This window comes from Ranitomeya imitator, chromosome 3 (genome assembly GCF_032444005.1).
Source record: "Ranitomeya imitator isolate aRanImi1 chromosome 3, aRanImi1.pri, whole genome shotgun sequence".
Classification (NCBI taxonomy): domain Eukaryota; kingdom Metazoa; phylum Chordata; class Amphibia; order Anura; family Dendrobatidae; genus Ranitomeya; species Ranitomeya imitator.
The window spans coordinates 230483083-230506657 of record NC_091284.1 but is presented as its reverse complement, the minus strand read 5'-3'; the positions used below and the strand labels follow the sequence as shown (position 1 = coordinate 230506657).

General features: G+C 43.6%; 1 protein-coding gene across 1 annotated transcript in view; it reads left to right on the top strand.

Moving 5' to 3' along the window:
* RAB7B (RAB7B, member RAS oncogene family) overlaps positions 1–23575 on the top strand; it is a 48412-nt gene that overhangs the window by 12634 nt on the left and 12203 nt on the right. The window contains exons 3-5 of the mRNA XM_069756259.1: positions 2721–2847; positions 3851–4066; positions 12782–12907. Coding sequence (XP_069612360.1) covers positions 2721–2847; positions 3851–4066; positions 12782–12907 — 469 coding nt within the window. The remainder of the gene's footprint in view (positions 1–2720; positions 2848–3850; positions 4067–12781; positions 12908–23575) is intronic.

The following is a 23575-nucleotide window of genomic DNA, read 5'->3' as shown; positions in this document are numbered from 1 at the left end:
AAAAATTGACACATGCACAAAAGTTGCAACACATGCAAAAGTTGCCTCACACATAACTTGCACATACTCAAAATGCACCACACATAAAACTCGCCACGCGCAAAACTCGCCATGCGCAAAACTTGCTGCACACAACTTGCTACACTAACCTGTCACATGCAACTCGACACACAAAAAGTTGCTACACGCATGTCACCACACAAAACTCATCTCACAAAAGTCGCTACATGCATGTCGCCACATGCAACTTGACACATGAAACTCGCCCTAAAACACACACAAGCCTGGTATTATCCTTCAAAAATAAAAATCTGATTAATAAGCAGACAAACTACAAGAGCCACAAATGTACCATACAGGAAAACAGCAGCTGTCAGTCACATGACCTGTCTATTATGTGTATGTGTGAGCTAATATATACTGCCAGGGGGAGGGCTTCCAGTTGGCTGGGGATTTATCAGGCTGCCAATTTAGCTTACAAATACTGAGGTAAAAATACTGACCAAATAACATGTGAACAAGGTCTAATACAGGTGCAGATGACACACAGATATATACTATATACAGGAGGAGATGACATACAGGTATATACCGTATTTTCCGGCATATAAGATGACTATTTGACCTCTGAAAATCATCTCAAAAGTCGGGGGTCATCTTATACGCCAGGTATGGCGTGTGCCACACGGAGCGGTCCTGTATGGTTCCCAGGATCTGGAGGAGAGGAGAGTCTCGTTCAGGCCTTGGGATCCATATTCATGTAAAAAAAAAGAATAAAAATAAAAAATATGGGTATACTTACACTCCGACTGCCCACGGCTCTCAGCGGTGCAAGCGGCGGCCTCCGTTCCTAAGGATGCATTGAGCGAAGGACCTTCGATGACATCACGGTCACGCGACCGCGACATTATCAAAGGTCCTTCGCTCAATGCATCCTTTGGAACGGAGGCCTCCGCTCCTCTCCTTCAGACCCTGGGAACCATTCGCACCACACACGCCGTATAAGATGACTGGGTGTATAAGATGACCCCCGTCTTATACGGCAGGTATATCCCAAACTCCATATTTTATATGGAAAAGTTGGGGGTCGTCTTATACGCCCTGTCGTCTTATACACCAGAAAATACAGTACTATATACAGGAGTAGATGACATACAGGTATATACTATATATAGGAGGAGATGACATATAGGTATATACTATATACAGGAGTAGATGACACACAGGTATATACTATATACAGGAGGAAATGACATACAGGTATATACTATATAAAAGAGGAGATGACACATAGGTATATACAGGAGGAGATGACATACAGCAGGTATATAGTATATATAAGAGGAGATGACATACAGGTATATACTATATACAGAAGAGATGACATACAGGTATATACTATATAGAGGAGGCGATGACACATAGGTATATTCAATATACAGAAGGAGATAACATACAGCAGGTATATACTATATACAGGTGAGATGACATACAGGTATATACTATATACAGGAGGAGATGACATACAGGTATATACTATATAAAGGAGATGACATACAGGTGTATACTATATATAAGGGAGATGACAAACATGTATATACTGAGGAGAAAATGAGAGGTGTGAGATGAAAATGAGAGGTGTTGAGGTGAAAATGAAAAGGTGTGAGTGCAAAATGAGGAGTGAGGGAAAATAGTGGACTGATCGGAAAATGACAGATGTGAGGTCGAAATGACAAGTGTTAGGGGGGAATGAGAGGAGTGAGGGGGAAAATGAGAAATGTGAGGGGGAAAATGGGAGGCATGATGGGAAAATAAGAGAAGTGAGGTGCTATAACTATCCACAGATATTTACTATGCCCAGGCAACGCCGGGCTCTTCAGCTAGTGTGAGATAAAAAGCCTCTTTAAAAACTTGCAAGAAAGCAATGTCAGCTTAACGATGATGTCCTAAAACATTCTGCAAAAACAATCGAAGACCATCAAAATAGAGAGCATCGCTCCTGGTTTTAGTAAAAGTGTTTGGGCATAAATTGGATACATGAAAAAGTATTAAAAAGGAAATTCCTTCTATCAGGAGTCAATACTTGTCTAAACTAATATCATGGGAGATCCTGGTAGTAGAATCTGAGACGTTCTCACATGTATATGAGGAACTACTTCCCCCTCCTTTACCTCCGCATAAAGGCGGAAGCAGCTAGGAGAGCATGCCGCCCCCTTGGAATTCTAGACATGGGCAATGCACCCATTTTCCTCAACCTCCTCACCTATTGAAAAGACTGGCCTAAGTTTTTATTACAGGTAGGCTTCTTAATATATATTCAGCAACATTTTAGATGAAAAATATGGAATATTATAGGCTTGATCCCAGGATTGCTTAGAAATACTCCCAAATTCCACTTTGTTATATGGTTTTGGTCCAGTATCAGGATTCTTCTAAAAAAAAAATCAGGAATGTTGGCGAGTACGCTAATGTTTTGCGCCAGTAACTACATAAAGTCAGGGATGGGCCTCAATCATTTCCTTCGCAGTAACCTGAAAAACAGCTACTACTTTTCCTTGAGCAGTAATTAAAAGGGTTACATCAGATCTTCTGCACAATGGAAACCTAAATAAAGTGCCAAATTGCAAACAACTTGTTTTTCACACAAAAAGTACAAATACAATATATAACATGAAACCGGAAAACATTATGAAATGCTATGATTCCTCCTATGTCTACAGAACTGGAAAGACCTCCCTTTTGAATCAATATGTGCATAATTGGTTTCGAAATGACTACCGGAATACACTAGGAGCGCATATACTCACCAAAACCATCCAGCTTGAAAACAAGACCCTAAAGATGCAGGTTAGTTATGAAAAAATATACTTAACTGATTATTTTTTAATGTAGTCAGCGGCAATAAATCAACTGCGAAGAGCTAAAAAACGACAGATGAAAGAGTGACCAACTTTCCTGTCAGGAGGAGCTCACTGACGGATTATCAGGTAAACAGGTTGGCCACTTTCTCTCATTATTGCCGCTTTCCACACAAACTGACCAGAACTTCTGTCCATACAATGGCTGCCGGTGGAGGCGCTTGTGACCAAACCAGTCCATGAGTCTCTTCCAATAGGATAGCAGCTTTCCCATCTCAGGTGTTTTACATTTGAAGGAGACTGATTATCTCCTCTGGTCACATGATCGGCAGCCATTGTATCGACAGGAGAGCTGTGCAGTTTACGAGGAAAGCTGCCCTAATTAGAGAAAGTGGCTGACCTCTTTTCCGGAGAATCTGTCAGTGACCTCGTTTTGACAATCCATCAGGAAAGTGTGTAATCACTGATATGTGGCCACAGATTACAATATAGTAGAAGGGAAACAAAGATCCTGTAAAGCCAAAGGGTGCAAAATTTGTAATGAAACCCAATTACAAAAAATATCATTATCCCAAAATACATGCATTTACGTACAAAAATGGCCTTAAAAGATGGACAATGCATTTAAGTCAATATGTAAGAACTTTTATTATATTGATTAAAATAGCTTTGGACAACATAAGTGCATGACCAAGATGGAGGCAGTCACCCCACCACATGTACAATGCAATAAATAGCTAAAAATAAGGGAAATAAGTGGGTACATGCATTACTTCTACCGTATATTTACTTGTCTTAGAAATGTGAGATTAGCACTGTATAGTACAGTATTTACAGTATAGTGCCTATATAGTTCCTTTTATGTTACACACACATATTTTGCATTTTACTTACATATTCGTCTTTCTTTATAAGATGAGAGGTCTGTATCTGAAAATATTAGTGACTTTATGTCTGTAGAGCCACCATCTCAGATATGTTCTTTTTCATAGATCTGGGACACAGGTGGCCAGGAACGATTCCGATCTTTGGTGTCCTCCTTCTATAAAGGCTCTGATGGTTGTCTTCTGGTCTTTGATGTCACAGATGAAGAATCTTTTTCAAATCTTGAGACCTGGAGGGCAGACTTTATGGATAAAATACAAACACCTGTCACGAATTTCCCTATAATTATTCTAGGCAACAAGATTGACCTGGAGGATCGACAGGTATGGATGTGCTATCCGTTGTGGTCAAATGGCATTGTGTAGTCTTATTCGTTTAGTGTTTGACTGTTTCAGACCCTAAATGCAACCAGAAACAGATACAGGTGAGGATAAGAGGGCACCGGGTATGCAGTAGATACTGCAGAAGGCTCAGATTGTATTTATATAGCCTCTTGCCATTTTTGATATGTGTGGGTCGTAGGGTGTCTTGGAATGGCGAAGAAAAGTGGTCTTGAAAAAAGGCAGATGCTTCACTTAGTTTTTTGATAACTCTAAGGGTTTATTCGAATGAAAAAAAGTATGCATGGCAGTAACTGAGGTGCTTGAGCGTCCATAACATGGATCTGTAGACACTGTGCCACGAATGATGCCTTTGTGAAGCACCACATTCTTCCCAGTAAGCAGCGGGTCAGGCTTCCCATCTGGTTATTCTGTCAAATGGGCCAGCACCAGCAGTGAACTTCATGGGAAGAGGGTACACCTCACTTTTAACAGAATCTGCACCCTGTTAAAAACAGTAGCAGAGCAGAGAGACATCAGCTTCCAGCTCTGCAACTCACTTTCATAAGCCAAGGACTACTTTAAGCTTTGTGGCCTGCAGAGGTAGCAACATGAATGGGACAAAAGGAATTACGATTGTGTCACTTCATTGTTGAGGCACTATTACTATGCTAAAGCCCACTGAGGGCGTTATTTCCATGTGAAAGCACAGTGGGGTCATTATTACTATCTGGATTCAGAGTGGAAGTCACTAACACAATATGGAGGACAATGGGGGGATTATTGCTATGTTAAAATGCAATGGAGGCATTATTACCATGTGAAAGCACATGTGAAATCTTGGGGCAGCATGGGTCTGCATTCAAAGACCTGAGCCAAATTTCAGTCCCAGGAGCTCTGCAATTAGGAGATTATACCCCCTACCTCATTTCTATTATCAAGTCATAGGAAGGAATTGAATAGGTCTACTGCTGCCAACGGGCCCCATGCTATGGGTTTATCCAACACATAAATAATATTGAAAAGATGAAAAAGTAATCACCGCACTAAAGACAGTTAAGGAAAATACATTGATATTGTGCTTACAGATATGGTATTGACTGCGTATGGGAAGATCGGCTATATGGGTGAGTGAAGAGTATAATCCGTAGTATAGTTGTACTACCCCGACTGAATGCTAGTACCTGCAATATGTTGAACCGATTAGATTCAGATTTTATCTGTGTTTGAATATTCTTCGTATTGATGCACTTACTTAGTGTGCCAGTTAGATAGTGGATCCACCGTAGAAGGATAGTGGAGACGATAGGATATGTTATTAGTCCACCGTCGACAGTCCAGATGATCCAATATTTGTTAGGGACCAGTCTTGGATGCACTGCGATATATGTATATAATGACTTAGTTATATTAACTTTAAAAATGCCTTGCTTCAAGGGACAATGCTGGTTCACTTACTTGATCTTATGTGGATTCAATGAGGTACAGACGATTTCAGATCGTCTCCTTCATTGGTGCACTGGCAATGGTGTGGTTATATGACTGTTAATATTGATAGTTATGATACTTGATTTAGTAAACCAAGACAAGATTAGGATTTGCATTTGATATATATGGCTATACTATGAGTCAAAATAAAGGTACCTTACTTGTAGAAGCGTTGGTGGTACAGTGTGCTGCGGTCCGTCAGGCTATTGGATATAGTGGGTAGCCGTGCTGGGTTGCCGCTCGCAATCTCCCGCTAGATTAGCAGAGACACCAGTGCCTCGCATGCTCCGGCCGGAAGCAGCGCTGTGCGAGAGGAAGCACGCAAGGCATCTAGCGGGAGATTGCGAGCGGCAACCCAGCACGGCTACCCACTATATCCAATAGCCTGATGGACCGCAGCACACTGTACTACCAACACTTCTACAAGTAAGGTGCCTTTATTTTGACTCATAGTATAGCCATATATATCAAATGCAAATCCTAATCTTGTCTTAGTTTGCTAAACCAAGTAATTATATACATATATCGCAGTGCATCCAAGACTGGTTCCTAACAAATATTGGATCATCTGGACTGTCGACGGTGGACTAATAACATATCCTACTGTCTCCACTATCCTTCCTTCTACGATGGATCCACTATCTAACTGGCACACTAAGTAAGTGTATCAATACGTAGAATATTCAAACACAGATAAAATCTGAATCTAATTGGTTCAACATATTACAGGTACTAGCATTCAGTCGGGGTAGTACAAATCTACTACGGATTATACTCATCTCACCCATATAGCCGATCTTCCCATATGCAGCGGATACATGCAATACCATATCTGCATATGTAAGCACAATATCAATCTATTTTCCTTAACTGTATTTAGCGCAGTGATTACTTTTTCATCTTTTCATATTAAGCTTTAGTGCACAAACAGGAAAGTCACACAGAGCCTGTTCAATCACCAGCAGCTTTTTCACTTTTTTCTACATTTATATTCCTTCTGGTGGAGCGCCAGTGTGTATATTTACATATCTAATATTCACTGAAGTAGGAATTTAATCATGGCACTCACCAGTTCATAAAACAACTCAAATGTTATTAAGTTAACACATCTGTGTTTAAACATATACATGAAATAATGGTACTGATGTCAGTGTTTTGCATCAGTGTGTCATCCATGTGTCCATTTTTACCATCAATCTGTCATCTCTGTGTCCATTTTTACCATCAGTGTGTCATCCATGTGTCTATTTTTACCATCAATGTGTCATCTGTGTGTTCATTTTTGCCATCAGTGTCATCTATGTGTCAATTTTTACTATGAGTGTCATCTGTGTCCATTTTTACTATCAGTGTCATCTGTGTCTGTCCATTTTTACCATCATTGTGTCATCTGTGTGTCCATTTTTACCATCAGTGTCATCCATGTGTCCATTTTTACCATCAGTGTCATCTGTGTGTCCATTTTTACCATCAGTGTGTCATCCGTGTGTCCATTTTTACCATCAGTGTCATCTGTGTCCATTTTTACTATCAGTGTCATCTGTGTCCATTTTTACCATCAGTGTCATCCATGTGTCTATTTTTACCATCAGTGTCATCCATGTGTCCATTTTTACCACCAGTGTCATCCGTGTGTCCATTTTTACCATCAGTGTCATCTGTGTCCATTTTTACTATCAGTGTCATCTGTGTCCATTTTTACTATCAGTGTCATCTGTGTCCATTTTTACCATCAGTGTGTCATCCGTGTGTCCGTTTTTACCATCAGTGTGTCATCTGTATGTCCATTTTTACCATCAGTGTGTGGATTGTGTGTCTGTTTTCACCATCAGTGTGTGTATTATATGTCTGTTTTTACCATCAGCGTCATCCATGTGTCCATTTTTACCATCAGCGTCATCCATTTGTCCATTGTTACCATCAATGTGTCATCTGTGTCCATTTTTACTATCAGTGTCATCTGTGTCCATTTTTACCATCAGTGTGTCATCCGTTTGTCTGTTTTTACCATCAGTGTGTCATGTGTCCATTTTTACCATCATTGTGTCATGTGTCCATTTTTACCGTCAGTGTGTCATCCATGTTTCCATTTTTACCATCAGTGTGTCATCTGTATGTCCATTTTTACCATCAGTGTGTGGATTGTGTGTCTGTTTTTACCATCAGTGTCATCCATGTGTCCTTTTTTACCATCAGTGTCATCCGTGTGTCCATTTTTACCATCAGTGTCATCCATGTGCTCATTTTTACCATCAGTGTCATCTGTGTGTCCATTTTTACCATCAGTGTGTCATCCACATGTCCATTTTTTCCATCAATGTGTCATCTGTGTGTCCATTTTTACCATCAGTGTCATCCGTGTGTCCATTTTTACCATCAGTGTGTCATCCATATGTTCATTTTTTCCATTAATGTGTCATCTGTGTGTCCATTTTTACCATCAGTGAGTCATCTGTGTGTCCATTTTTACCATCAGTGTCATCTGTGTCCATTTTTACTATCAGTGTCATCTGTGTCCATTTTTACCATCAGTGTGTGGATTGTGTGTCTGTTTTTACGATCAGTGTGCGGATTGTGTGTCTGTTTTTACCATCAGTGTCATCCATGTGTCCATTTTTACCATCAGTGTCATCCATTTGTCCATTTTTACCATCAATGTGTCATCTGTGTCCATTTTTACTATCAGTGTCATCTGTGTCCATTTTTACCATCAATGTGTCATCCGTGTGTCCATTTTTACCATCATTGTGCCATCTCTGTCCATTTTTACCGTCAGTGTGTCATCCACGTGTCCATTTTTACCAACAGCGTGTCATCTGTATGTCCATTTTTACCATCAGTGTGTGGATTGTGTGTCTGTTTTTACCATCAGTGTCATCCGTGTGTCCATTTTTACCATCAGTGTCTCATCCGTTCATCCATTTTTACCATCAGTGTGTCATCCATATGTCCATTTTTTCCATCAATTTGTCATCTGTGTGTCCATTTTTACCATCAGTGTCTGTCTTCAGTGTTTTTCATGGATAGATAAAGAAATTTCAAAGCTTGTCCTATACTTTACAATGGTAAATATGTAGAGCACACGTATGACACACGGGCTGTACCGATGCCATTTGTGTGCTGTACATGTTTTTTCCCGGCCCCTTAAACTTGTTTTGGCCCTTTTCATCTGTGATACTGGAGAAAATCGGACACGTCTCTGTGAGTTCTGCATGGACAGATGGTCTGTGAGAAAACCCGGAACTCCGTCCCCTCCTCCCCGGACCTTACAATGGGGCAGCGGATGCGTTGTAAAACAGTATCTGCTGCCCCCGTTGTTCATTTTTTTCGCAGTTTGCGTCGGTACGTCGGGCCGACACATGGCGACGGCCCCCCACAACGACGCTAGTGTCAAAGTAGCCAAACTCGGACGAGTTTCGCATCTTAATACCCGGCACTGCCGCCGGCACTCGGGTGTGGAGCGTGCAGCTGCATGTATTTCTATGCAGCTGCACACTCCACTCTTGAGTGCCGGTGCCAGTGTAAGGTATTAAGATGCGAGACTCATCCGAGTTTCTCGCATGTGTGATCCCAGCCTTAAATAAAAACACACACACGAAATCTGCGTTAGGCCGGGGTCACACTCACGAGAAACTCATACAAGTCTCTTGCTTCAATACCCGGCACTGCCACCGGCACTCGGGAGCGGAGCATGCCACTGCATGTATTTCTATGCAGCTGAACGCTCCGGTCCCAAGTGCCAGCGGCAGTGCTGGGTATTGACGCCGGCCTTAAACGCAATATGTTACAAATTAAATTTAAAAATTAAATTTAAAAATTTTTTAAAATGGCGTGGGCTCCCACTCAATTTTCTGCGCCAGAGGGGGAAAGCCGACAGCTGGGGGCCAATATTTGTAGCCTGGGAAGGGGGTAATACCCATGGCCCCTCTCTAGGCTATGAATATCAGCCCGCAGCTGTCTGCATAGCATTTACAGGCTATCAAATTAAGGGGACCCCCCAAAAAAATGACGTGGGTCCCCCTGTATTTTATAGCCAGAAAGGCTACGCAGACAGCTGCGGGCTGATATTCATAGCCTAGAGAGGGGCCATGGTTATTGGCCCCCTGGCTACAAATACCAGCCCCCAGGCACCCCAGAAATGGCGCATCTGTAAGATGCGCCAATTCCGGCACTTAGCCCCTCTCTTCCCACTCCCCTGTAGTGGTGGGATATGGGGTAGTAAGGGGTTAATGTCACCTTGCTATTGTAAGGTCACATTAAGCCTGGTTAATAATGGAGAGGCATCAATAAGACGCCTATCCATTATTAATCCTAGACTGGTGAAAGGGTTAAAAAAAAATAAAGACACAGCCAGAAAAAAGTATTTTAATATTCTTAATTTTACCATACTTACCATACTCGATCACCTGCATAAAAATTAAAATAATAAACCAACCATTTACTTACTTTCCGCCGTAGTCCAATTAATAACGAGTGTCCCACGACGATCTCCCCTATAGAACAGTGACATCAGGTGATATCACTGCTCTATAGACCTCCAGTGACACACTGACAGAAGACAATGGATCCTGCAGTGCATCACTGAGGTTACCTTAGTTCAGAGTCTCACTTTATGGCATTGCTGCGTGGAAACTTTCTCACACAGCAGAGCCACAAGTGAGACTAGGGACTATTTTTTACAGTGGCGGAGGAATACAGTGCGGAAGGATACCTTCCATCATTGTATTCCTGGCACCCCTGGAGAGTGGTCGCATCAGCTGATGCTGCTGCTCTCCACGGGAGATCGTCGTGGGACACTCGTTTTAATTGGATATCTGCGGATCAGGGAGTATATTGTTTGTTTATTATTTTATAATTTGTTACAGGTGACACTGGCTTCGGGGATCAAGGTGACAAGGTGATGGTGAGTATGTATTCTATGTTTAATGTACTGTATGTCTATATGTATGTATTGTATGTATGTTATGAATGTTGCATGTTCTGTATTTATGTACAGTATATTGCATGTTGCATGATGTTGCATGTTGTCACATGTCACATTTTGCATGTCGCATCTTGTCGCATGTTGTCGCATATTGTCGCATGTTGCATGTCGCATGTAATCGCATGTTGCATGTCATTGCATGTTGCATGTTGCATGTCGCATGTTGCATGTCGCATGTTGTCACATGTTGCATGTCGCATGTTGTCACATTTTGTCGCATGTTGTCTCATGTTGCATGTCGTATGTCTCATGTCGCATGTTTATGTCGCATGTTGCATGGTGTATGTTGCATGGTGTATGTTGTGTGTTGTATGTGCACACAGTCTAGACCAGTCCGGCTCTGCTACATCTGGATGCCTGACATCCAGATGTAGCAGAGCCTGAAGATGATCGATAACTCTCCAGCGATCACCTACACTGCAGTGTTCTCACAATCAGCTGATCAGCTGTTTGCGAGAACCAGACTAGTGACCGGAGATAACTCCCGGTCACGTGCACGGCAGTTCTCGAGATAACATAAGTTATCGCGAGAACTGCAGTGGACGAGGGACTTTCGGCAGCGGGACAGGTGAGCCGGCAAACATGCGTAGTAGGCTGCGTGTATGCAGTTTCTACGCATGTGACTAATCATTAGATGCGATTTTATCGCATCTAATGATAGTCTATAATAATCTTACAGGGCGGCGCGTCGCCGCTTTGTAAACAGACATGTTGCGTTCTGAAAAGACGTGCCGCATGTCCATTTACGTGGGTCTGCCGCCTGCGTGTTTTACCACATAGTGGAGAAGGGATTTCATGAAATCCCCTTTACTATGCTGTAACATCTGGACGCTGCGTGTTTGACGCTGCGGCTCTACGCAGCGTCAAACACGCAGCGTTTCCTGAACGTGGAAACATACCTTAAAGGTTATGAAGCTAATTCATCTATGTGTGTGAGTCACTTCTGTATTGATTTATTCATAAACCGGTCAATAGATAATTCTGTTCTTAAAGGGAATCTGTCACCAGAATTTTCCTACCTCATCTGAGAGCAGCATAATGTAGAGAAAGTGCCCCTTATTCCAGCGATGTATCACTTTCCCTGGGTGCAGCAGTTGTGATACAATCAGAGTTTTTAGATGTAGCAAGTAGCAGAGCTCAAAAGCTAACGCTCCCCACACCCCTGAGTAGCAGCTTTATGTGTATGTTGTATATTGACAGTATGCTGCTAATCAGTACTGGGGGCGGGATTTGACCAGGATGCACTAGGGAGCTAGTCTATCAGTGATAATCTCTTAATGATAAAACACTCATTGTATTGAAACAACAGCACATAGGGTAATAAGTGATACATTGTTGAAATAAGTGTCTCAGCCCCTACCTAAAGGTACCTTCACACATAACGATATCGTTAACGATATCGTTGCTTTTTGTGACGTAGCAACGATATCGTTAAGGAAATCGTTATGTGTGACAGCGACCAACGATCAGGCCCCTGCTGGGAGATCGTTGGTCGCTGAACAAAGTCCAGAACTTTATTTCGTCGCTGGATCTCCCGTGGACATCGCTGGATCAGCGTGTGTGACACCGATCCAGCGATGTCTTCACTGGTAACCAGGGTAAACATCGGGTAACTAAGCGCAGGGCCGCGCTTAGTAACCCGATGTTTACCCTGGTTACCAGCGTAAAAGTAAAAAAAACCAAACACTACATACTTACCTACCGCTGTCTGTCCCCGGCGCTGTGCTCTGCTCTCCTCCTGTACTGGCTGTGAGCGTCGGTCAGCCGGAAAGCAGAGAGGTGACGTCACCGCTCTGCTTTCCGGCCGCTGTGCTCACAGCCAGTACAGGAGGAGTGCAGAGCACAGCGCCGGGGACAGACAGCGGTAGGTAAGTATGTAGTGTTTTTTTTTTTACTTTTACGCTGGTAACCAGGGTAAACATCGGGTTACTAAGCGCGGCCCTGCGCTTAGTAACCCGATGTTTACCCTGGTTACCCGGGGACCTCGGGATCGTTGGTCGCTGGAGAGCGGTCTGTGTGACAGCTCTCCAGCGACCAAACAGCGACGCTGCAGCGATCCGGATCGTTGTCGGTATCGCTGCAGCGTCGCTTAATGTGAAGGGGCCTTTATGCAGCTGTCAGATTATATAGCAAATACCTGCTGATTAAATTTCCTTTCAAAGGTTTAATAATACAAAATGCATAAAAACACAAACGGTCACGAAGGGGAATTGCTCAAAATTAGTCAATGTCTTTGCCTCCTGCAGGTTTCTCGAGAATTAGCAGCTTCCTGGTGTGAAGAAAGAAAAGTTCTGTATTTTGAAGTCAGTGCCAAAGATAATATAAATGTAGACCTGGCATTTGAGACACTTGCCAAGGAAGCCTTAATACATGTGAGTTTTTAATGCTTACATTTTTCTCTTGCAAAATATGCTATAATATATAATGATATAATATGAATTTATCTACAAATCAGCTTCTGCCTCCCATATAAGCAATGTTACAATATTCCATATTATGTGAAAAGACACTTATGGAAATTTCGAGATTTACAGGAAGAGTCCAATATAACAATGAGGAATTCATCATCTTTTGGCTACTAATATTTATCTTAGACTTCCATCGCTGTCCACTACTACCCCTTTTGTGTTCATTGTTACTACAGATTAAAAATTCTGATAATGCAGCCATACCATACACACAAATAATAGTACACTGTAAGGTTGTTATAAAGTTTATAGTTTGTGTTATTTTGAGGGGAAATATGCCTTTTTTATTTAGGTAATATGTACATTTTTGTAGGCAGTGCCCTAAACTATTTCTACATGTCTTACTGAAACTGTATTCAGTTGGAGAAGGACTTTCCCATTACTGAGATAGGAGATGGCAGTTGATGCCTTAAAAATTTTATGAATATAGGAGGAGGCAGGATCTAGAGACAGAGCTTCTCCCTCCTCCCATCTACATAGAATCTCATCAGTATCCGCTCTCATTTACTATAATAATAATAATAATTTTATTTGTATAGCGCCAACATATTCCACAGCACTTTACGTTTTAGAGGGGACTTGTACAGACAATAGACATTACAGCATAACAATAAACACATAGATCAACAGATACCAAGAGGAATGAGGGCCCTGCTCGCAAGCTTACAATTTATGAGGAAAAGGGGAAACACAAGAGGTGGATGGTAACAATTGCTTTCGTTGTTCGGACCAGCCATAGTGTAAGAAGCGGGTGTTCATGTAAAGATGCATGAACCGGTTATCAGCCTAAGAATGTGCAGCGCCCCAGAGACCTGGTCGTTGCAGTATGCCACTCTGCCGCTAAGGGGAGTAAAGGTACGACTGATGGCACTAAGGAGTTCTCCTGACCAGGTATCACCAGAACACATTACACTTTACACTCCGGCCACTAGGGGGAGAAAAAGGCTTTATTTATTGGGCCACTCCTCACACTGGTAAAACTAGGGGCTGGGGAGGAAGTTAACTGGGTTGGATTCAGGCAACATCCCGTGGCAGGGGGTGTTGCAGGGAGAAGGCACAGGGGGGCCCCTGTCGGGCGTGGGAACCTGGCAGGTGCCTAGCGAACAGAACAGAACGTAACGGAACCGCGCCTGCACACCCTGCAGCGGTATCCTAAGAAAGAGACACGAAGGGAAGGATATTGTGGAACCGTGTAAACGAGATCAAGCACAAAGGAGAGCCAGTAAGAGTCGTGCCGAGAGAGAGAGAGGCAACATCTTACTGAGGCGTGTAGTCGATGGCCAGAACACCGTAGGAGTAACTGACTTCAGGCCTTACTTCAAACTCCACCGGACAGTTAATCATAGGTTGGCTGTCTACCTTACTACACCTACGAAGACATAGGGGACAACATTGGGAGAGGGGCGTCTCTAGGGTCCCGGAAGACCTCCAAGCCTTCCCGTCACACGGGTGGCGTCCTAGCCATAACATACCTGGGGACGTTAGAAACCAGTAACATCTGGAACCAAAGAACGAGAGAGCGCTGTAGAGAATGAACAAATGAGAACAGCAGTTGTGAGGACTATTCCGAATGCTCAGCAGGGTAGGACTACAACACACAGGCGCTAGTGGTAGGCAACGATTTCCATCTGCGAAGTAAACTCTGGATGTGCCCATCGGACCGGCTGGTCTCTGAGAGCCCTGTTAAACGTACTCTGGATTGAGGATTCTGAAGCCTTCAGTAAAGAGGTAAAGGGACTGCAACCTTGTGTTCTCATTATTGACTGTACCTCACACCATCACCATCCACCTTACTGGGAAGCCCTGGGGACATACTTCACCTGTGGGAAGGTATACCATCCAGCTGCCATTCCATCACCCCAGTGGACCCCATAGCAGCGTCGGTCACCCTGACCGAACACCACAGGTGGCGTCATGAACCCCTGACAGACTGCTTTACTACTTTCATTGGACGCCCCTTAGCAGGGTCACGGACCGAGTCTAGCCACCGTGACAGCCTCAGAACCGAACCAGAGAGAGAGGCCCGGTACCGAAACGCGTGGCCCTGTGTCTGGGGGTGCTCCAACTTGGTCTCACGAACAGGATTGTACTTAAGCCTGAAGAATTGGGTCATGTGTGCCTTGGAACTGTGATTGAAACGTGTTGGACTGTGATTCATTGCAAAGACTGTGTACTGCAATTGCCGCAAGATTCCCGCCAAAACCGCCGCCATTGCAGCGCCACGAGGGGCGCAGGAGAAGAAGAAGGGCGTGGAAGTGGGCGTGAGCAAGCTGAAGAGCGCGAAGGATAATGGCCGCCCAGTCTAAGCATTCCTGTATCCTGAGGGCATGTCCGTCAGCGGCTGAGATCCGCCTCCTCATTCTCCATGGAGAGTGGAGACAATGGAGACTGGACCGCCCTCGGAAAAGAGCCCGGGAAGAAAACCCAGAGGAGGAGACAAAGATGGCGATGTCCAGGCCACCGCATGGCGACAACCCGGCCAGGCAGCGACCTGCATCCCCTGCAGCGACTTTGGAGTCATCACCGCTGCAGGGACTTCCCATCGCGGAGCAGCCGGAAGGAAAACCCGGCAGATGGATGCCTGACGGTGGGATGGCCGAGGCCCGGCAGCTGGCGTGCTGCCTGAAGGCCCAAGCCCGTGTGAGTTCCCGATTGGGCCACCCGACGGAGATTCGCGGGTCGCCCATGTCTCCTCCTTTACCCGTCCCGGCCACGGCGGACCCCCGAACCCGGCCAGGGGATTGTGTACCGCAGGGGTCGGATCTGAAGATCTTGACGGTGACGGAGCATCAGCGGCGCCTGGTGGCGGCCCGGAGGAAGCAACCTCGACCCGCGATCATAATCGACCTCACGGAGGAAGTGGAGGTCTTGCCGTCGCACTGGGGAGTGGTGGTCTTCTACAACCCCAAGGAGGAGAGGGGGGTCATCCAGGAGATTGGAGATTCCCTACAGGTCCGTGTTGATCGGAGCGAGGTGGAGCCGTGTTGGGGGATGGTCGAGGACCGCGACTTAAGACCTGGAGATGCAGTAACTTATACCCGATGGTCAAGGGGGGCCGGCTGGATGGCCAGGGGCGTTCAGCGGTGCGCAGTCCTCCAGGTCGCAGCTGGGACCCCGGATGATGAGGTCCCCGCTCCGGATCGCCGGGCTGACCAGGCCCCGCAGACAACTGTGGATCCCACCCGTGCTCAACGGAGAGGAGTGGTCTGCCAGGTAAGGCCACAACCTTTACATCACTAAACCTCGAAGATCCGAAAATGTATATAGTAAACTGTTTCCTGCTGTTGCTGCTACTTTAAACCCGTCCAGGGTTAACTCCTAGGGATTCCTTTGTTTACCCGGGATCCCTAATGTTTTCTATTTCTTTTCTACGTTTGCACAAGTTATCACTGTTTAAAAGACTGCCGGATCATGGACGGTGAATGATTCAAAACTGTTTTTGTATATAGTTTGCACCTTCTTAAAGGTGCTCCCTACTGGTTTTACAAGTGAGAGAAGACTTTGCGAAGATGATGCTTCCAGTTTGAAGTGAACCCGTAGGGGTTAGAGAGAGAGTCCTCCTGAGAGATGTAGAAAGATGGTCGGCACAATGGCAGTAGGCCCAGTCAAGGAGCTAGGCGGTCCTGCATTGGTGAAGTTGGAACGGAAAGAAAGTTGAGTTATTTATATAGCATTTTATGGTAGGCCTTTAGTGGGTTTAGCGTATACGCCCTTAAAGGAAAGTTAACTTATTGTTCAAAAGTTTGCACTTAGTAGAATACCCGGCTGGGTACTGAGAGTTACTTATAGTCAAAAATGTTATTTAAAAATATTAATCCTGTTTTTGTTTGTAACGTTCAAGTGTCCTTACCTCCCATAAAGGGAAGTACCTTTTCTATCTACTTGTTCTAAGCATTTCAAAAATTTTGTATGTCTTTTGTTGTTTTGTATTGTTGTTCTTCTTCCCAGTCCAGGAGTACTGGATTTAACCGGGGGGGAGTGCAGCGCCCCAGAGACCTGGTCGTTGCAGTATGGCACTCTGCCGCTAAGGGGAGTAGCGGTACATCTGATGGCACTAAGGAGTTCTCCTGACCAGGTATCACTAGAACACATTACACTTCACACTCCGGCCACTAGGGGGAGAAAAAGGCTTTATTTATTGGGCCACTCCTCACACTGGTAAAACTAGGGGCTGGGGAGGAAGTTAGTCAGAAGCTGACTGGGTTGGATTCAGGCAACATCCCGTGGCAGGGGGTGTTGCAGGGAGAAGGCACAGGGGGGCCCCTGTCGGGCGTGGGAACCTGGCAGGTGCCTAGTAAACAGAACAGAACGTAACGGAACCGTGCCTGCACACCCTGCGGCGGTATCCTAAGAAAGAGACAAGAAGGGAAGGATATTGTGGAACCGTGTAAACGAGATCAAGCACAAAGGAGAGCCAGTAAGAGTCGTGCCGAGAGAGAGAGAGGCAACATCTTACCGAGGCGCGTAGTCGGTGGCCGGAGCACCGTAGGAGTAACTGACTTCAGGCCTTACTTCAAACTCTGCTGGACAGTTAATCATAGGTTGGCTGTCTACCTTACTACACCTACGAAGACATAGGGGGCAACATTGGGAGAGGGGCGTCTCTAGGGTCCCGGAAGACCTCCAAGCCTTCCCGTCACACGGGTGGCGTCCTAGCCATAACATACCTGGGGGACGTTAGAAACTAGTAACATCTGGAACCAAAGAACGAGAGAGAGCTGTAGAGAACGAACGAACGAGAACAGCAGTTGTGAGGACTATTCCGAATGCTCAGCAGGATAGGACTACAACACACAGGCGCTAGTGGTAGGCAACGATTTCCATCTGCGAAGGAAACTCTGGATGTGCCCATCGGACCGGCCGGTCTCTGAGAGCCCTGTTAAACGTACTCTGGATTGAGGATCCTGAAGCCTTCAGTAAAGAGGTAAAGAGACTGCAACCTTGTGTTCTCATTATTGACTGTACCTCACACCATCACCATCCACCTTACTGGGAAGCCCTGGGGACATACTTCACCTGTGGGAAGGTATACCATCCAGCTGCCATTCCATCACCCCAGTGGACCCCATAGCAGCGTCGGTCACCCTGACCGAACACCACAGGTGGCGTCACGAACCCCTGACGGACTGCTTTACTGCTTTCATTGGACGCCCCTTAGCAGGGTCGCGGACCGGGTTTAGCCACCGTGACAGCCTCAGAACCGAACCAGAGAGAGAGGTCCGGTACCGAAACGCGTGGCCCTGTGTCTGGGGGCGCTCCAACTGTAACAGTTCAGAGGGCTATTAACTGCATAAAGCGTGTGAGAACATGATGCGAGGGCGAGGAACCTGGTTATGGTAAAAATTTTGAATGGGTAGACCAGTCTGAACAAATGCATTTTTAGGGTACGCTTAAAACTGTGGAGAAGGGGGATTAATCGTATTAACCTGGGTAGTGCATTCCAAAGAATTGGCACAGCATGTGTAAAGTCTTGGAGATGGGAGTGGGTGGTTCTGATTATTGAGGATGCTAACCCAGTAATGGGAAAGTCTCATTGCATCCTCATGCAATACAAGCGATGAGCCTGCAAAAAATGATAGTCCCATAGTGGGACAAAATAAAAAAAGTAAATAAAAAGTTAAAATAAAATTGTAAAAATATATATAAAAAATAAAAACATTTTTATGAAAAAAACAATAAAAGTACACAATATTTGGTATCAAAAACGCGCGATCAAAAAGATGAATATTAATAAACATGATACCGCTGAAAATGTCTTCTTGTCCTGCAAAAAAACAAGCCAAACAGCTCCATCAGCAGAAAAATTAAAAAGTTATAGCTCTCAGAATAAAGGGATGCAAAAATAATTATTTTTTCTATAAAATAGTTTTTATTGTATAAAAGCGGCAACACATGAAAAAAATCATACTGACCTAAAGATGCCTTATCAATTTTACCACACGCAGAAAGGCATAAAAAACATACAATTATTGAATTGCTGTTTTTTGTTAATTCTGCCTCCCAAAAAATGGAATAGAAAGCAATAAATCAAAAAATGTCATGTGTCTGAAAATGGTTCCAATAAAAATTTCAACTTGTCCCGCAAAAAACAAGCTATCACAATGACTGTGTCGGCTGAAATATGGAAAAATAATAGTTCTCAAAATATGGTGATGCAAAAACTTAGTTCTGCAATAAAAAGCATCTTTTAGTGTGTGACAGCACCGAAACATAAAAACCCAATATAAATATGGTATCGCTGTAATCGCACCGACCCGAAGAATAAAGTCGCCATATCACTATGCTATGTTTCTAAAAAAAGCTTCAACTCAATCCACAAAAAAAGCAAATCCCCACTCAGGTCCATCATCTGTTAATGGAAGTATAGGGGCTTCCACGCCACTGGTATACAAAGCCTCTGGAAAAGCAACATGGCTCCTCACCCTCCAAAAGAAATTCTGCAAATTCTGTGATCCAAAATCCAAATGCCCCCCGCTCCCCCTTCTGAGACCTATTGTGCCTAAACCACATTTAGTGTTCACATATTTGACATTTCTGAAGCGATGAGAGGCCGCCTAATTTATGGTTGCGTGTCTCCAGAACCATGAGTTGGGCATAACCTACTGGTCACTATAAGGTACTGGTCACTACAACGTACTGGTCACTGCAACAGCTGTTTGCAATTTTCACTCGGCAACATTTATTGCTGCTCGTTTCTGGAAAACACACATGGAGTCAAAATCATCACTACACCTGTAGATAAATTTCCAAAGAGGTATAATTTCCAAAATGGGGTCACTTGATGAAGGGATTCTGCTCTTCTAGCACTTAGGGACTCTGTATAAGGAGTTCGCAAACTATTCTAGGAAAATCTGCGCTCCACGAGGCAAATGTCCCTCCTAAGTCTCGCCATGTGGCTAAGCAGTACTGTACAGCCACATATGTGGTATTCCAATGTACAGTAGAAATTGTGGGACACATTATGGTGCCATTTATACCCATTTCTTGTTCAAAAATGTAAAATCGGGGCTAAAACAAAATTTTGGTGGTAAAAATGTAGTTATTTTTTCTTCACTGCCCAATTGTATAAAATTCTGTGACACACCCATGGTGTCAATATGATCACTGTACCTCTAGATGAATTTGTTGAGAGGTGTAGTTTGTAAAATGGGGTTTCTGCTGCTCTGGCAACTCAGGGGCTCTCCCAGTGGGTCATGGCACCGCAAGCAATAATAGTAAAATCTGCACTATAGTATGGCGCTCCTTCCCTTCTGATCTTTGCCCTGTGCCTGAAAAATATTTCCCGATTACATGTAAGATATTGGTGCACTCAATGTACCTATTAACCCTTAGAAAAATTAAAAACTTGGGGCTAAAACAACATTTTAGTGCTAAAAATATAATTTATTCTTTCTTTACCGCTCAATGGTATAAAATTCTGTGAGGCATATGTGATGTCAATATGATCACTGCACCCCTAGATGAATTCATTGGAGAGTGTATTTCGTAAAATTAGTTCACATATGTGGGGTTCTGTTATTCTGGCACCTCAGGGGCTCTGCCAATGTGACATGGCACCCTCAAACTATTCCAGCAAAATCTGAACTCCAATATGGTACTTCTTCCTTCAGAGTTTTGCACTGTGCCTCAAAAGTAGTATTCCCCCACACTACTGCTCTATGCCTATGATTAAGAACTTTGCTCAAAATGCTTCAGGCGTTTAGGGGCTATGTCCCCGGATGCTGTCTTATTTTTTACACGAAAAAAATATATAGAAGATTTATTTTATGAAGAGATGCCTGGTGCTGGAACTTTTTTCCATCCTTTGCTATTGCTAATGAGTGGTATCCAGCCACTTGCTCCTGGCACCTGTGAGGCACCTTATCCCCTTCCTTGCTCCCAGTATGATGTTAGACAGATTTCAGAGATGTGTCACTTATTTGTCTGTGTGCTTGTGTTTTAGTACAATTAATGTTTTATCACCAGGAGATGATCACTGCCTGAACTACTGCTGTGTTAGCCCTGGTCCAACCACACCCCCTATTAAATGTCTTTTCCATCTATTCCTGTATCAAAATGAACAACTGAATTTAGAAAATTCTCATTTTAATACCATGAAATAAACTTAACCCCTTTGCCCCCAAGTGTGGTTTGCACATTAATGACCGGGCCAATTTTTACAATTCTAACCTCTTGTCAATTTATGAGGTAATAACTCTGGAACACTTCAACGGATCCCGGTGATTCTGAGATTATTTTTTCGTGACATATTGTACATCACAATAGTGGTAACATTTCTTTAGTATGACTTGTGTTTGTTTGTGAAGAAAACAGAAATTTGGCAAAAAATTTGGAAAATTCTGCAATTTTCCAACTTTGAATTTCATGCCCTTAAATCACAGAGATATGTCACACAAAATACTTAAAAAAAAAAACATTTCTCACATGTCTACTTTATATCAGCATAATTTTGGAACCAAACTGTTTTTTGCTAGGAAGTTATGTGTTAAAAGTTGACCAGCGATTTTTCATTTTTCCAACAAAATTTACAAAACCATTTTTTTTAGGGAAAACATCACATTTAAGTCACTTTGAGGGGTCTATATGTATGAAGATATCCAAAAGTGACACCATTCTAAAAACTGCACTTCTCAATGTACTCGAAACCACATTCAAGAAGTTTATTAACACTTTAGGTGCTTCACAGGATTTTTAGGAAAAAAATAAACATTTTTTCACAAAAATTGACTTCAGATCCAATTTTTTTTATTTTGACAAGGGTAGCAGGAAAAAAAAGGTTCCCAAAATTTGTTGTGTAATTTCTACTGAGCATGCCGATACCCCATATGAGGGAGAAAACCACTGTATGGGTGCACGAGCTCTGAAGGAAAGGAACGTCATTTGACTTTTTGAATGAAAAATTTGCTAGAACAATTGGCGGATGCAATTTTGTGTTTGGAGAGCCCTTGATGTGCCTAAATAGTGAAAATCCACACAAGTGACACTGTTTTGGACACTAAACCCCTCAGAGAGCTGATCTAGATGTGTGATGAGGACATTGAACCCTCAGGTGCTTCACAGAAGTTTATAATATTGAGCCTTAAAAAAAAAAAAAAAAAAAATATTTTCTCCACAAATATGTTTTTAGCACAATATATTGCATTTCTATAAGGGTAACAGGAGAAATTGCACAATACAATTTGTTGTGCAATTTCTCCTGAGTATGCCGATACCCCATATGAAGGAGAAAACTACGTCATTTGACTTTTTTAATGTAAAATTTCCTGGAATCATTAGCGGATGTCATATCCCATTTGGAGAGCCCCTGATGTGCTCAAACAGTGGAAAACCCCCATAAGTGACCCCATTTTGGAAACTACACCCCTCAAGGAATATATTTTGATGCGTGGTGACCAGCCTGAACCCCCAGGTGCATCACAGAAGTTTATAACGTTGAGCTGTGAAAATAATTACTGGTAAATCACTTTTTCCGCCTCACAAAAATTATATTTTAGCCCCAAATTTTGCATTTTCATAAGGGTAACAGGGGGAATTGCACTATTCAGTTTGTTGTGCAATTTCTCCTGAGTACGCCAATAACCCATATGTGGAAGAACACTACTTTTGAGGCACAGTGCAAAGCTCAGAAGAGAAGTGGCGCCATATTGGAGTTCAGATTTTGTTGGACTAGTGTGAGGGTGCCATGTCACATTGGCAGAGCCCCTTGGGTGCCAGAACATCAGAAACCCCCTATATGTCGGCCAATTTTACAAACCACACTTCCCAATTAATTCATCTAGTGGTGCAGTGATGACATGAGCCTCACAGAATATTATATCACTGAATGGTGAAGACGGAATAAATTACATTTTTACCACTAAAATGTTGTTGTAGCCCCAAGTTTTTAATTTTTCTAAGGGCTAGTAGGATTTTTTTTTCAACAAACTGAGGTCCATTTTTTCCTGAGTGCGCCAATACCCTATATGTAATTGGAAAATATTTTAAAGGCACAGTGCAAAGCTCAGAAGGCAAGATTTTACTGTTATGGTTTCCAGGTGCTATGACCCACTGGGAGAGTCCATGAGGTGCCAGAACAGCAGAACCCATAACATGCATTTTTCCACCATGCGGTTTTTTTTTAAACGCAAGTGTGAAACCAGCCTTACTGATGTAGTTCAGGTACCCCGATTACAGGTGATCTTTGGAATCCGGGCAGCCTGGAAGTGGTTTGGAATCCCCTTAGCTAGGTGGCGTTGGGAGCCTTCCTTTCTGTGCTGTAGTTTGCATCCCTTGCTGCCTGAGGCTTCACACAAGGTCTTCTCTATCTGTCCTATATGTAGGACAGTAACCGCATGGTAGGCAACGCAAGCCTTTTACAGATGTCCCTACTTGCAGAGACCCCGGGCTCTATATGCTGCTGTGCCGTCGGGTGTAGTTGTGGACAAGCAACTTGAAATCTCCTGCTCTCCGGTTTCTGCTGCGGGGCATACAGTCCCACACAGCCTTGGACTCCCGGTGTCCGTTTCCTGCGCTTCAGCGTGGAGGGTGCTCAGTCGCAGCTCCCCTCCAGCTCCTCACTTCTCCCCTCACACT